The sequence below is a fragment of the Ostrinia furnacalis genome, unplaced genomic scaffold (genome assembly GCF_004193835.3).
Source record: "Ostrinia furnacalis isolate ACB-3 unplaced genomic scaffold, ASM419383v2 OfSCF6580, whole genome shotgun sequence".
Taxonomy (NCBI): domain Eukaryota; kingdom Metazoa; phylum Arthropoda; class Insecta; order Lepidoptera; family Crambidae; genus Ostrinia; species Ostrinia furnacalis.
Window position 1 is genome coordinate 548,139 of NW_021136819.1, and position 15,366 is coordinate 563,504.

The 15,366-nt window shown below is 36.9% G+C and overlaps 2 protein-coding genes across 4 annotated transcripts; one reads left to right on the plus strand and one right to left on the minus strand.

Moving 5' to 3' along the window:
- Positions 1-447: 447 nt before the first annotated feature.
- On the plus strand, positions 448-10,018 carry DnaJ-13 (DnaJ (Hsp40) homolog 13). Of its 2 annotated transcripts, XM_028317981.1 has the most exons (8): positions 448-594; positions 673-766; positions 880-1,040; positions 2,344-2,523; positions 6,240-6,342; positions 6,614-6,708; positions 9,748-9,838; positions 9,931-10,018. In XM_028317981.1, the coding sequence occupies exons 1-8, from the start codon at positions 533-535 to the stop codon at positions 9,973-9,975; spliced, it is 831 nt and encodes a 276-aa protein (XP_028173782.1). In that variant the 5' UTR covers positions 448-532; the 3' UTR covers positions 9,976-10,018. The 2 variants fall into 2 exon arrangements, with proteins under 2 accessions (XP_028173782.1, XP_028173783.1); XM_028317982.1 differs by lacking the exons at positions 9,748-9,838; positions 9,931-10,018 and having other exon boundaries at positions 450-594; positions 6,614-7,749.
- Positions 10,019-11,461: 1,443 nt separating this feature from the next.
- LOC114362544 (uncharacterized) lies at positions 11,462-14,793 on the minus strand. 2 transcript variants are annotated; one of them, XM_028317989.1, is made up of 5 exons: positions 14,549-14,793; positions 13,748-13,845; positions 12,958-13,138; positions 12,383-12,591; positions 11,462-11,701 (listed from the first exon to the last, which is right to left on the minus strand). In XM_028317989.1, the coding sequence occupies exons 2-5, from the start codon at positions 13,828-13,830 to the stop codon at positions 11,494-11,496; spliced, it is 681 nt and encodes a 226-aa protein (XP_028173790.1). In that variant the 5' UTR covers positions 13,831-13,845; positions 14,549-14,793; the 3' UTR covers positions 11,462-11,493. The 2 variants fall into 2 exon arrangements, with proteins under 2 accessions (XP_028173790.1, XP_028173791.1); XM_028317990.1 differs by lacking the exon at positions 14,549-14,793 and adding an exon at positions 13,964-14,074.
- Between the last annotated feature and the right edge of the window lie 573 nt (positions 14,794-15,366).

Sequence of the window (15,366 nt, forward strand, 5' to 3'; positions counted from 1 at the left end):
ATACAAATTTATAAAAAATCTAATATGGAAAAATACCTACATAACTACACTCGTGGGGGACTTAGGTCCCGCAACGGCATGTACCTTACAAACCGCAAACGTGAACAGCGCACACGTCCGTCCCCTGCTAGCTCTCGAGCATCACTGGGAATACACCGGATCGCAACCGCGTCGCATTTTAAATAATTATTTTATTTGCAAAAAAGTATGCGGTGGGGGAGCTAGGTCCCCCACGAGTGGTGTTAAGGGTTAAATAATTAACATTTGAATGTTTCTTATTGATAAAGTAATATTAATTCACTACTACATATTTATTGAACTCATTAAAATATCACAAACGGCGCATCATCGCACATAAAATGTGAGTAACGCAACAAGAATAATAGGCATCTAGTACAAATCGGAACACTGCCAACTTGTTTTGTTATGTCAGTCATGTCATGATGTTGACATTTTGAATATTTTTCGCTGTAAAAATGGAAATTGCCCAATGATACCATGAAAAACTTTCAACATTTTAGATAAATTCGCAATGTATTTTTTAAGACGCAAGCTTGATTTTAATTCATTAAACACCATTATACGATTTTACAGGTATGTATTGAATCTGTGCTTTAGAAAAACAATAAATATTTTTGTGAGCTTTGTTTTTTTAAGTGTTCTTGTTTACAGTTTAGCTAGAAAAACTCACTACGATGTCCTAAAGTTGCGCAAAAACTGCACGGATAAAGAAATCAAAGAAGCGTTTATTCAAATGAGTAAAGAGGTTTGTTTTCAAAATCATCTGTGTCATATCTAGTACCTTGGCATCTAATTTACTGTTATTTAGTGACTGGGAAGCTGTTAATGCATTATAACTCTCTGTTTATTCTATTCTAGTATCATCCAGACAAGAACAAAGATTCAGCCGCTCAAGAGAAGTTTGTCCGGATCGTGGAGGCCTACAATGTGCTCAGCAAGCCCGGGAGCCGTGCCCGCTACGACAGCATAAACGAAACCTCAGGCTCTACTTATGTGTATAAAACACATGTGCCATACAAGTAAATTTAAATACATTTTTTTTTATAAGATTGTCGATATTAGAATTTTGGCTTCAGCAACATTATTCAGCAGCATATCCATAGTGGCTCTAAACTGTGATAATCTAGCCAAGAGCTTCCTCGTTGTGGATAAGAAAAAATCTATTAGCTGCACTGCAAGTCAACATTTTTATATTTGTGTAATACACATCATGACCAACTTTTGTGCTTACACTATACTTTGCTGCGGCAGTCGACTTATTCATTACACATTAATTTAACTAAAGATATTAATTATTTAGTTGGTGATTTCTAAAGTAATCTGATTATTTAGTTAATTTTATTCTATTGTAAGGGTGGCCCATCAAGAGATGTTATTCAAGTTTGCAAAATATGAGAAATATACTTACGAGCAAAAGTATGGAATCACCCCTTTGTGTTCCAAGCGATCTTAAAAACTGAATGACTATGTATTAGAGATTGCAAAATCCGGATTTTTCTTAAATCCGGTTTCCCGGATTTGTGTTACGTACAAATCCGGATTATCCGGATTTTTCGAATATTGGGTAAATTTTTTAAACCATCAATTTAATTTAAATAAATCGTAGTTTTTTTCAAAAAGATGTAAGTATTTGAAGAAAAGCGTTTTATTTTATTATCACGCATGGAATTTATTCCTCTTTTTTTCGGTTTGCGCTACAAGCTTTCGAAATTATTTGAACCTTGCATTATTTTTTTCGTTTTTATAAATGCATTTCAGAATAAAAACTTGCTTGTACCTACTTATAAAATATTTTTTTAATTCTTCTTCTTGTCTTGTCGACANATATTCAATAGATATTTTGGTTTATGATTTTATGATAAAATTTTTGGGGTAAAAATATTCGAAAAAACCGGATTTCAAGGTAAAAATCCGGATTTTTTTAAAGCCTCAAAATCCGGATTTTTCAGATATTTTCGAATTTCGAATAATCCGGATTGCAATCTCTACTATGTATTGTATGTATTTATGGTATCAATTTTAAGTTTGTAATATCTCCTTTAAAATGGTACCATTTTTATTGATCTTCTATTAGTCATTTAGTTCTTATGATCGCTCGGAATAAATAGGGTGATTCCATATTTTTGCTCGCGAGTGTAGTTATCAGAGAAATAATGATAAAACCACAAAATTTTAGCACCAATCCTTACCAAATGTCACATTATCAATAAGGTTTTGCATTATTTTATTAATAGCAATATTTTTAATTAATTTAAAAAAAACTTTAGTTTGATTGGATCAGTTTCACTGGGCATTTCAAATCAGATAACATTTTTCTTTCAGTATACGAAGAAGTCAACAGAGCTACTACTACGAGCATCCCACCCAAAAGACACAAAGCACCACCGATCAGAAAGCATACTATGGCATGACTGGAGTGAAGAAGGTGCCGAACTATGTGATCATTTTGATGTGCTGTGGACTGGCATTGGTTGGTGTTTTTGTGCAGGTGTTTGTTATAAGGTAAATTAATATTTTTTCACGTTTTTTTTATCAATAACCATTTTCTTTTAATATGTACTTAGAATGGAAGTAGATCTTTTGTTGGTCTAGGCATTTTACAAGAGGTACTTACATTAATAAAAGTGCAAAATATTTGAATTTTACATTAAAGGCTTCCACAGACCAAATGCGGGTCAGAAGCAGTGCGGGTCAGTTGCAGCGCGGTTGAGGCACACTGAAAGCAGCGCAGTTTCAAAACAGTTGCAACGCGGGCGGTTGTCAAATATTTAAATATTCGAAAACCGCTTTCAACGCGCTAATACCGCTCTGCGTCCGGTGTGTCATACTGATATGGCCGCCATAGTAATACATTTGGTGTGACACACTTCAAAGAGTTTCTTGTATTACAACTTGCGCGGGCCCGCATTCAAACTGCGCTGCTACTGCCCCGCGTTTGGTCTGTGGAAGCCTTAAAATTTACTTGTCAGTAAGTTGACAACTGTGCATGACAGGAAAGACAAGGTTATGACACAAACAATATCACTTGATCAATTTTATAGCCTGACCAGGAACATAAAAACCCTGGCATAGAGGCGCGTCAATTGCATTTGATAGTGCAACACTGAGTACAGTCGTACCTGTGTTAAATTAATAGGCTAACTTTATGTATCAGGATTCAGGATTACGGGCTAATTTGATATTTTCATAAATTAACGAAAAAATATTATTATAGGTAACCTGATTTAAATAAATTAAATGAAACCATCAATCGAGCNTTCACCGAAGACGCTAGGAAAATAGCAGCAGAGGATCCCGATTACGCTACTAGAGACCTTTACAGGGCAATAGGTAACGGGGAGTATCCCAGCTGGACAATGGGTATCCAGGTGCTGACGTTAAATGACGTGAAAAAGGCCGGCTTTGATGTCTTTGACGTCACCAAAGTTCTACCTCTAGACAAGTATCCTTTAAGGCCTGTCGGGAAACTGGTGTTGAATAAAAATCCGATTAATTATTTCGCAGAGATAGAGCAATTAGCCTTCTGCCCGGGGAATCTGGTCCCAGGAATATTGGGAGCTCCAGATAAAGTGTTTGAGGCCCGCACTTTTTCTTACAGGGACGCGCAGTACTACCGGCTCGGTGCTAACTTTAACAAAATACACGTCAATTGCCCAATTCAATCTGCAGTATACGCTTACAATAGGGACGGTGATCCTCCAACTAAAGAGAATGGAAGAGACAGTCCAAATTACTACCCAAATTCGTTTAATGGAGCTGTACCGTATGCAAGTAAATGGAGAGTGGATCTGGTAGATATTTATCAAGATGCTCCGAATAACTTTGCTCAGATGACGGAAATGTATGTCAACGAGTTAAGTAAGGAGGAGCGTAGTCGGCTAGTCCAAAACATTCTGTATAGTTTAGGTCCAGTGGCTGGATTCCTGCAGGAACGGGCAGTGAAGTTGTTTACAATTATCCACCCTGATTTAGGCATGAGAATTGAACAAGGATTGGCATTCAATAAGACGGTTGGTTGAAGTAGTTTTAGATTATAATGACAAAGTGAGAATTTGATACAGATACTATTAAAAAATAATTACAAACATTAATATTTTTTTGGTATAATAATATGATCTATTGAAAAATTGTATTAGGTACATGATAATTTTATCACAAATAATGGATTAAGTATACTATACAACCCGCACAGCTTTTTGAGCAAGTATTCTCAATTCAGTGCTTTTGCTATTGTTAATACATATAGCCTGACCAGGAACATAAAAACCCTGGCATAGTGGCGCGTCAATTGCATTTGATAGTGCAACACTGAGTACAGTCGTACCTGTGTTAAATTAATAGGCTAACTTTATGTATCAGGATTCAGGATTACGGGTCAATTTGATATTTTCATAAATTAACGAAAAAATATTATTATAGGTAACCTGATTTAAATAAATTAAATGAAACCATCAATCGAGCTAGTAGAATTTATTTTATTATTCATCAATAATCAAATTCAGAACTTGAATATTCAACTGCAATGTCTGCTCATGAACGCTTCAAACTCGGTACTTCTTTCCCAATCCCATAAAATTCAACACTTAGAAAGTGACAAAAAAATTTAAAATAGGTAGTTGAAACAAACCACAGCTAATTTTCATTGTGGACTGTACTATACAATAAACATGTCAGTCAATTTGACAACCTTTGTCGGAAACATTATTCAATGAAAATGTTGTCCAAACCCTTAGTATTTCTCTTCGACAAATACTGTAACACATTGTGAACCACTTTTCTTTCACGACTATAAAAATATTTTAGCAATTTAATTCATAAAACCAATTGCGCACATTTAAAATAAACTTTGTTTACACTTTGACAGCAATAGACTGACATGCAAGGTGACATGTCAATGAAGTTTTCAGTTACTGTTGCCATTAAAAGAAATTAGTACCATTAGTTTTCCGCAACATGGCGAGGGTTTTTATGTTCCTGGTCAGGCTATAGTTGATTGAAAGGTGAAAATATAAAAAAATCTAAATCGATCAAACAAAATCAGAAATTAATGAAACTTCAACAAAAACTTTTAATATAAAAGCAATGTATGAAACTGTCATCAACAAACTCTTAGTTTTTCTTTCATTGTTTTATACTACACTCATGTGTGTGTTGAGATATAAAATTAAACTCATCAATTAATTAACCACACATTCAACTAAGAATTAAATCTCTGAACAATTATTGTCTGTTTAGATTTATAATTGTCTTTTATTCTATATAATTAATACCAATTACTGGAATTATACAATTATAGAAACATTTTTTAGGTCATTAACATTATTTACTTATTCAATTAATCATAATTGGTTACTTGAATTTATCTTTTAATTAAAAAAAAAGTGAGATTAACACAATTAATTAATGTCAAACTAAGTAGAAATGAAAGGACAAAATATTTGTTTATGTGTTATTTATTAATTTATAGTTAGTATTCAATAATTTTAATTATAAAAATGAAAATAGCTGTAATCAGTTGACTTCAATTTATATCATATCTGAGGAATCTCTTTTGCAGTAATTTATTGTATAATAGAACATAACATAGTGGACCATTTTTTTTTTTGGGAGAGATGTGTTCGCACCTTTTGCTGTGGGTTCTACAAAATGCCTGCTGTTTTTAGATAGCATCGCTTACGCCTACGGTTTTTATTTTATCTTTAATGAATAAATAAAAAGCTTTTATTTCCACATAAACATTTTGGTTACAATAAATGAATTATTAAAAATATTTGTTTTGCTAATTCCTGTGTGGACAAAAGCCTTCTCTAACATGCTCCACTTTTGCCTGTCCTGTAGGCCTAAGATGCGCGCCGTGATAACTTTTATCGACGTCAAAATGTATGCTTATCGCGGCGCCCTTCTTAGGCCTACAGGGCTAGATCAAGCCAATTGTTGCCTATAATATTATTAATACTTTCTTTACGATTCGATCTTTACGATTTTTAATATCATAGTCGTCTAGTGCCTTTTCCCTTCCCGCTCTGTTTCAGAGCGATTCACAAATCTATTAAAAATTTAATTTATATAGCAATGCAATGTCACTCGACATTGACAGAAATAAATTGTATCAAAAGATTTGCTGCCAAAAACTCTTTGTTTTAATAGACTTCATACCTATTATTAAGATTGGTTGTTTCTTCATATCTATTTATGTATGTTTTATGTTTACTTTCCAGTGAGTTATACGTAGTACAACGCCGTCAGGCTCATGAAAAGTCCAAGTTTCTCGCTGAAGAACTAGAAAGGGTGCGCAGCGCGGCACAAGGCAATGGGAACGATGTAAGTTACACCATTTACATAAAATTCAGTAAAATCTGTTTTCGTATTTTAAATGTTAATAAAAAATTAAGCACCCACCATGTAGTAAGTACATGGCAACTCGGATCGACGAGATAATAATATTATGTCCTTTAAGCTAACTTCCCTGCGTCTCTTTTTGCTTATACGTATGTATCATACCATACGTTCCGCCCTCAGGTGCGTCATTCTCTCAATCATCACTTGATTTTGAACCATAATATCAGTTTATACGGTTTGTTCTTGACCACAGGTGCAGTCGCGACTCTTGCTGGAGAAGATAGTGACGGCTGCCAACCCCACGGTCGCCACCGCCTCACTGGGCCAGGCGCTGGCCAGCGAGAAAAAGTGATCTTTTGATTATTTTAGTTCAATTAGCTACCCAGTCTCAAATGCAAATAAAAAAAATTCAGACATAAATCGAGAGCAAAAAAATATCTTAAACCGCAATTAAGGCAGCATACTGTTAAGAGATGATTATATTTTTTGACGATTAATTCCTTTTGGAGCAGATAAAATTGTGCCAAAACTAAGCGTTTGAGATTAGGTGTCGAATGAGCAATGTAGATGCTGTACGTGAACGAATTGAATCGTTAGGCTCGATGTTTATCTCTGCGGCTTACATCAGACAAAAACCTTTTTTGAACCGAAAACAAAACCAAATACCAAAACAGTGAAGGCCAAGTTCTAGAGAAAAGTTGCGAAAAAAATTGCTTTAAAATTTTTAAAACTCATGTACTGTCTGTTATCCAACTCGGTGATAAAGCGATAATAATGTTGCTTAATGTACTAAAAAAGTACCAATTCATGCGCGTACAGTATGTAGTAATTAGTGGATTATTAGTTCAATTTACTAAAATTGACCAGAATTTTGTTATTTATTTAGTTTGTTGTCCATTTTATGGTTTTGTAGGTAGACTGTGAAGTGTGTTCATTAGTTTTTGAATTCTTTTTGGTTCATATTCTGTAATCAATAGTAAAACAAAATTTTTCTCCCTGTATTTATTAAAATGATAAAAGTAGATATTTGAGTTCAAAATATAATAAGAAGTTATTTAATGAGGGTTTTCGCGTATGAAAGATCCGCTAGATGGCGGGACGTGGATGTGGGGTCTGACTGCTGCGTGATTGGTGGATTTTGAAATATGTGTCAATGTCATGTCAAAAATTCATGCAGCATTTGGACCTCGCGTCTACGTATTGCCATCTGGCGGATTTTTCATACGCGAAAACACTCATTTAGTAGATCTGGTCAATAAATACCTACAGTGATATTTTGTAAATATAGAGTAAAAGTTGTTACATATTAATCATAAGTAAATCTTTTGACTCGAACAATTGATTCTGTAGAGTATATTTATTTTTATAGCTACCTCACAGTTGTAAATATACATTTTGATATGTTGACTATTGAGATTTTAATAAAATTTATCAGTAAGTATTTGTGTTAATTTTCTTTGGAGATACAATTCATACCACGAGTACTTTTATACAACCCAATTGAGCTAACTGCGTACCTCGCTGGAACACGAGTCTCATCCGCACATCTCGCGTTCGCCCCGTCCGTACTACGATGTGACGTCACGGCTGTTAGGTGCGCGGTTAACCGGGTTGTTAGGCCAGTAGAATTAAACACAAAAATGAATTAAATCGGAAATAATTCCTACTAAAGATTTTAGTGCTTTAATAGCTTCATTAGCTGCCCATAAATACTCTCCTAGGTTTTCGACTTCGACGGAGTTGTGCTTAAGTGGTGGGGGCCCCCTAAAGGGGCGTTTTTTCGGTTTTCCGGTTATACCGCGTAAAGGACTCACCCTATAGAAAAGTGATCTTCCTGACGGTTGAAGGGTTTCAACCGTCAGGGTGAAATTCATATGTTTTGAACAAACCGTTCTCGTGCAAATTTTCGGCAAAGTAGAAAATATGTGTATAATTAATGACCCTCTCCACGTCCAATGGCTCGTTACCCGCAGGCTTCTAAGTCTTGAAAAGGAGCGCCTATACCAGTGTAACCCTATCAAGGCTTACGAGCTGGATGCACCTATCCTTGTTCGTCCCAGCCGTTCCTTAACTGCGGTTGCTGCACCTCTTCCTAGCACTTACCTGAACGACTCTGTGTTACCTACTGTGGCTGCCCCTCTTCCTTTTATCGTCCTGCTCGACAACATTGCCTATCCATATGCCTGGTCTAAGGTTCGACGCCAAAAATTCATATAACATATTCAATATGTGTATAACTATTGAGTTATACACATATTTTCTACTTTGCCGAACATTTGCACGAGAACGGTTTGTCCAAAACATATGAATTTGGTCTTATTTAATGCAGGATTAAATGCCCTTCAACCGTTCGCGTTAGGAAGACCACTTTTCCATAGGGTAAGTTCTTTACGCGGTATAACCGGAATACCTCACAAAAAGGCTCACAAAATTTTTTAAATTGTTTTTACCTGTAGGAACCTATAAGGCCTCAGCCTCGAACTTAGCGGGCAGCGGGGCGGCGGCGGCGGCGGCGCGGGAGCGGGGCGGGTAGCGCAGACCCGTTCTCGAAACCAGCGGGCAGCTCGCGCGGCGCTTTAGCGGCGAAGTGTTGTGTTCGGGGTTGTGTTGTCGAGATATTTGTTTTAATTCGCAAACGAAATGTCTGAACAACGGCGACAATTTTATTTCGATTCAAATTTATTCCTAACGCTCGATTTATTGTGGGCAAAAGAAGGAGTGCGCTCCCCGCTCGATGCCCGCTCCCTCGCCGCTGCCCGCTCGTTGCCCGCTGCCGCCCCGCTGCCGCGCCGCTGTTTTCGAGAACCGGTCCATTTGATTTTACGCATAAGATCCTGCCGCTTCCGCGCCGCCGCCGCCGCCGCCCCGCTGCCCGCTAAGTTCGAGGCTGAGGCCTAAGTGGTTTACTCGTTGCCTATCTTATGTCATTATTACACACTGTAAAACCCTGGTTTTCCTAAATAAATAAATAAACCGAAAAAACGCCCCTTTCGGGGGCCCCCACCACTTAAGCACAACTCCGTCGAAGTCGAAAACCTAGGAGAGTCTTAATGGGCAACCAATGAAGCCATTAAAGCAATAAAATCTTTTGTAGGAATTATTTCCGATTTAAAATCAAATTCTACTGGACTATGTACTTGTAGATAATTTTATGCAGTGCGAAAAAAGTTCACTTGTCAAATCTTCTCTTAGCAAGTTAACTAAGGCTGGGTTACACCATCTTACTTTAACGTCAAAAATCTGTCAAACTCCATACAAAATGCACCGGTTATCGTCATAGTTACCGTATGGTGCAACTCAGCCTTAGTATCGTCTTATAATATTAACTTCTGCTATGCATGAAAGTATTACCTAAACTGATATTTAATATGGAATTAATATTTATAGAGATGCAGCTGAGAATCTGCTCAATGAGTTTGGAATAAAGGAGATGACAGCGGACGAAATGTCGTGTAACTCGCACAGAAGTTTTATGGAGGTGGGAATTCCAACTTTAATTATTACAAGTAGTGTAATGCTTAGTCTCCCTTGTCAAAGTTAAAGACTCCTACATAATATATTTTTTTACAGGACAACCGAGGAGCATACTCGTATCAAAGATGGTATTTAAATTGACAAACGTGATATTGAGCCAATCCGTCGTTATTCGAATCTTGTATATTTTTGAACGTAACGTAACATAAAAATGATTTATTTATGTTTTGTTTCACTTAAAGTAGATAGGCAGTAGATATGCTTCTCTTTATCTTTCGTAAACTATACTCCAGTCTCCAGTAATTTTGCCAGAGATTTTAAAAAAACCTGAAAAAGGCATTAGTTGTCTAGAAAAATAAATTAAATAACAGGATCATTAAAGTTTTAAAATTTTTGGTAATACTCGGGCAGCATTTAATTCTTAACTTTGAAAGTCCGGTTAAAGTACACGAAATGCAAACTAATCATTATGGCGCTCCATTCATTTAGCCCACAGCCTTGCATTGTTATTATCAGTTTTATGAGAGTTTAGTAAAAAAGGTTCTTGTATTGAAGTGTTACATCATCATCATCATAATCATCTCAGCCATAGGACATCCACTGCTGAACATAGGCCTCCTCCAATGCTTTCCAAGTTGCCCGGTTGGTAGCAGCTTGCGTCCAGCGCTTTCCTGCTATCGTCGTTTTATGATGTCGTCGGTCCACCTTGTGGGTGGACGTCTCACGCTGCGTTTTCCGGTACGCGGCCTCCACTCCAGAACCTTGCTGCCCCATCGGCCGTCATTGAAGTGATACGCCCATGCTAATTTGGTATGCAAAAAAGGGTTCTACCTTTTTCCGCAGCACTTTTTTAATCATAATTTTACTATGCATAACAACGGATGGCATAATCTTCTTTACGCAGAAATTCGTTAGGCATACATTCATTTGGTATACATTCAAAACTAATAATTTTGTAAGGCAGAATCATTTTTAGGCATAACTTTAATACACTGAAAATGAAATTTTGAGGTTAAGTTACGTTTTTTGGGTAGTTTTTATTGGTAATCAACTATTTAAGTACGCGATTCTAGACTTAGCGCTCGGCGGCCGCTGCCGCGGCACGTTCGCTTCGCTCGCTGCGCTCGCTCGCTCACTTGCCTTCACGCTGTGTAAGGTCGCAAGTCTAACCTAACCTAACCAATAGCTTTGTTGTCCAACAAGTTTTTAAAATGACCTTCGTTGGTACATTTGAAAACTAGATCATGCCGATCTTACACTGACAAAAGGACGTCTTAGGCTGGACTCTATTCACTAAAAAAACACGCAAACCCAAAAATTGGGTAAGCACTCTAAATGTTAGCCGTATTTCACCATTGGAATACCATTAAATAATGATGCCAAATAATCATGGTGGTAAAAAACATTATGCTAATCGAAATTATGCCAAATAAAATTCTGCTATCTTAAAAGTATGCCATTGAAAATTCGGGTATATAAACATTCTACCAAACGATGATTATATTTAACAATGTTTATGCCTTATAAATATTCGGTTAAAGAAGATTATGCCAAGTGAGTTATGCCAAATGAGTTTCTGCGTAATGAGATTCTACCAGATAGAGGGGAGCCCAAAAAAGACGCCAAATTGTAGCAGGTGCTTAAAACTTTAGTCGTTAATTATTTTCCATTCGACAATATCTTTATGTGCACTCGGTCGTCGACGTGCGGCGGTTTCGGCACAATCAGGGGCTGGCCGTCTTTCTTGATGTCCGTGTAGAGCCTTTTGTAGAGGCACGTGAAGCCCTGCCTTTCGGCTGACTTGGCTGAGTAGGCACTGGATGTGTCAAGTCGGAGTAGGCGGATGCCAAGTTGCTTTGTGGCTATTCTGAAAGCATAATGATCATTGATCAGATTATTGCTAAAAGTGAGTGGCAATTGGCGGGGCATATAGCTTGTAGAGCTGATGGCCACTGGGACAGAAAATTCGAGTGGCGATCCCGGACCAGAAGACGTAGTCCACTAGTTGGTCCAGAGATCTGGTGAAGGTCTTGGGAAGCACCTGAATGTGGGCAGAACTGGTGGTTGTGAAAATCCTTGGGAGGCCTTTGTCCAGCTGTAGGCGTTATTTGGTTGAAATGAATGATGTTGTCTCATTTTATTTCGACGTAATCTACATGATAGTTCCTCAGGCAACTCGTATCGTAGTGTACCTACCTATCAAGGATTGTTTATCTATGCACTTGTCTGTTTGAAGTGTCGATATACTTTACATAATATTTCTGTTTGTATTTTATATTTCCCAAGATAAGTGTGACACAGACACGTGAGTGTAAAGACAAGCGCTACAATTGCTGTCTTGTGCGCATTTTCTTTCATTCGCTACACTTGCGTGACGTTTGTACTAAAATGCTAGGTTTGTGAGTTGTTCTCTTGTTTCATTTCGTCAAACATTGGTTCAAATGTTTGTAAAATCTGATTAAAACCAAAACTGTCCTTAAAATTACAGGATAATGATACGACAGTAAATAAGAATCATTTTGCAATAAATTTATGTCGTGCCACTTACTCAGTTTCGTGCACCAATTTGTTCATGATCCCCCGCCTGGTCCAGTTGGGATCTGTGGCGGCCACTTTGATCTCCACCAGCCTCTCATCTTGAGGGAACTTCTCCCAGAGCTTGGTCCCTTCCTCACGTGCCGCTAAGATGTACAGGATCCTTTGGAACTTGGGGTTTTTGCAGTTTTTTGCTTGCGTTAGAATGGCGTTGCCTTCTTCCTGGACAATGGAGGAAACAATTATGTGGTATTGACTAATACGAATTCGACTTTATGGTCTTAGAGTGCGTATTCTTTTTTTTACAGAGCTGAACCAAACGGAGTAACTCGCGTTTTCGCTTTGTCGAAATATGTCAAATGTATAAAATGAAAGAAAGAAAGAAAGAAACAAAAATTTTTGCGAAATTACAAGATCATTCAATAAGGAACTGAAAATGGAGCCTATATCTGTAAAGACGACATTGTAATGCATTTAGCAAGATGTGTCTTTCTAAACATTGTTGCATCCATCTTATATGCACCTATAATACACAACACTATTTTTAGTCTTATGTGCTGCCCATTTCATCTTAATAATAGTAGTTACCTCTTTCAAAGGGAGTATTCCACTGATGGTAACGCCGACTATATTCCCCTGCGGATCCACTGCTTTGAAAGACAGGCCTTCGAGGAGGGAATGTATGCAGTATTCATCCAGTTCAGGACATGGATTGTTCTCGCTCCAAAGGTCCACGGCCTCGTTTAGCGGTTCCTCTGTGTAAAACGTCCTGAAATTAATTAACGGAAATGTTATCATTAACGTATCATATAGTACGCAATTTTGTGGTCGACCGCAGCGTTGTTTTTGTGTTGGCGCCTCTTTACGTATTGAGGACTCAATGTTTTGAGTTATGTGAAATTTCAGATAAATTCTTTTTAGAAGTAAACCCTAATTTTGGTAACCTGAGATGATGATCATCATCACGAAAAATCTTAAGGCAAAATTAAAATTCTTGAGGCGCGAAAATCTTCTGTGACAGAAAGTTTACGCAGACAAAGCCGTGGTCAAGATCAAGAAGCAGTCAGTAAACAATTGAACTTCGTGAAGAAAAAATACTCAAATCTATACTATCTATACTAATAGGTCTAATAATATTATAAATGCGAAAGTAACTCTGTCTGTCTCGCTTTCACGCCTAAACCACTGAACAGGTTTTGATTAAATTTGGCATAGAGATAGTTTGAGTCCCGGGAAAGGACATAGGATAGTTTTTTATGTTTTTGAAACAGGGACGCGCGCGATAAAGGTTTTCTGTGACAGACAAAATTTCACGCCCGCGAAGCCGCGGGCGGAAAGCTAGTATTTACAGAAATGAAGTTACGATAAACATACCAACCGTTTTAGCAAATCCATAACACTGTCAGTATCTTCTTTGACGACTGGATGAATGGTATACGTCTTGCTTGCTTCTTCCGTCATTTTGCTTTTGTATCTCTACAACAATAACATTTGAAGAACCAATTAATATGTCACAAGGAAACCGTCAAAGAACGTAAAGTATGTTAATTTTTATGGCTTTAATTGCTGTAAAGTAATATATTCAAATACTTACATGTTGTTAAGTATTTATCGTGGAGTATGATATAAATACTAGCTTATTTTAATATTATAGTAAATTATTTACATTACGTATGTCCATTTACTGGGAAATCTAAAGATAGAGTGATAACTTGTAACTAGGTTCACCACATCAATATTGATTTGTTTATCAATAACGATTTGGTTTATCTGCAGATGTAAGTATTGATTACAAATCAATAAGTACCTACTCGTGGAAGATGTTTATGATGATAAACCGAAACTATCATGCCACACTTACAATTCCTATCGCGTCTACTAGTTCCCACCAAAAAACCTTATGCTATGATTTATGGTATTAAAAACTAGTTTTGGTTGTAGCTTAAAAATCCTTTACTTAGTTACAGTAACTTTGGGAAACCTCAAAACTATGAATGAGAACATTTGTTGGCATGTTTACATTGAGATGTCAGTAAAGACGCCGCTAGAATAACCGGTTCTTGCGATAAAAACAATACAATTTGAAATTTTAAATAAAAAGATAACTAACAATTACTTTAAAAGCTTGACTTATTCTGTTTCTGTCTCTTGCACTATAAAATCTTTTTTAAAGACTTACCTGTTATGTTTTTAATAACACTTAAAACGGATTGATTCTAAAATTCGGCGGATAAAATCGATAATACGTTTCGTACGTTTGACATGCGCTTGGGCAACTAATGTTTGAGCGCGGCGCTCGCGCATTTACATAAGTAGGTAGGTATATTCAATAACGGTGAAAGATAAAAATACTACATTATTTATATAAGGCGAATGACTGCGAATCAAACACATGTTCACGCGTATTGTTTTGTGCCGTGTGGTCACACCCACTAGTGTGATAATAGTATTTGATTGTATCTACTCTGTGTTGATCTGTCAATGTGGGATAGGGTTGAGACAAAAATATGCTGCTTATTATCATTACTTCCATATTTTTCAGTGCGATGCATTTAGCCAATTAGCTAGGTACGTATAGTAGAGAGAGAGAAGAGCCTACCTTGCAAGATAGTTTTATGAAAATCAATATATCAACTGTAACCCAAATACCTACACCTAATCAAACCTCGAAGTACTCAACACTAAAAACTAAAGCCCGCCCCACTGTTCTGGCTCTTTAACATCATCCTGATGCCTTTCAAAACCTATTTAATGATTTAATGCAGAGTTTGGTCAAGCTTATCTAAAAATAATACATTGTTTCGCCTTAAATATTGCTCGGGCAAAATTTACTTAGGCTATCAATGTTAAAACACCCAGGAAAGAGGGCAAACAATAACATACGTAGTAGAAATACTTACCTACTTACTTATGAGTGCCTACCTAACTGGTGTGTTTGGTTGGTTTACAGTTTTGCCGCCCGTAGGCTAGGGTGGGGTTGGATCTTTATTTAACTTT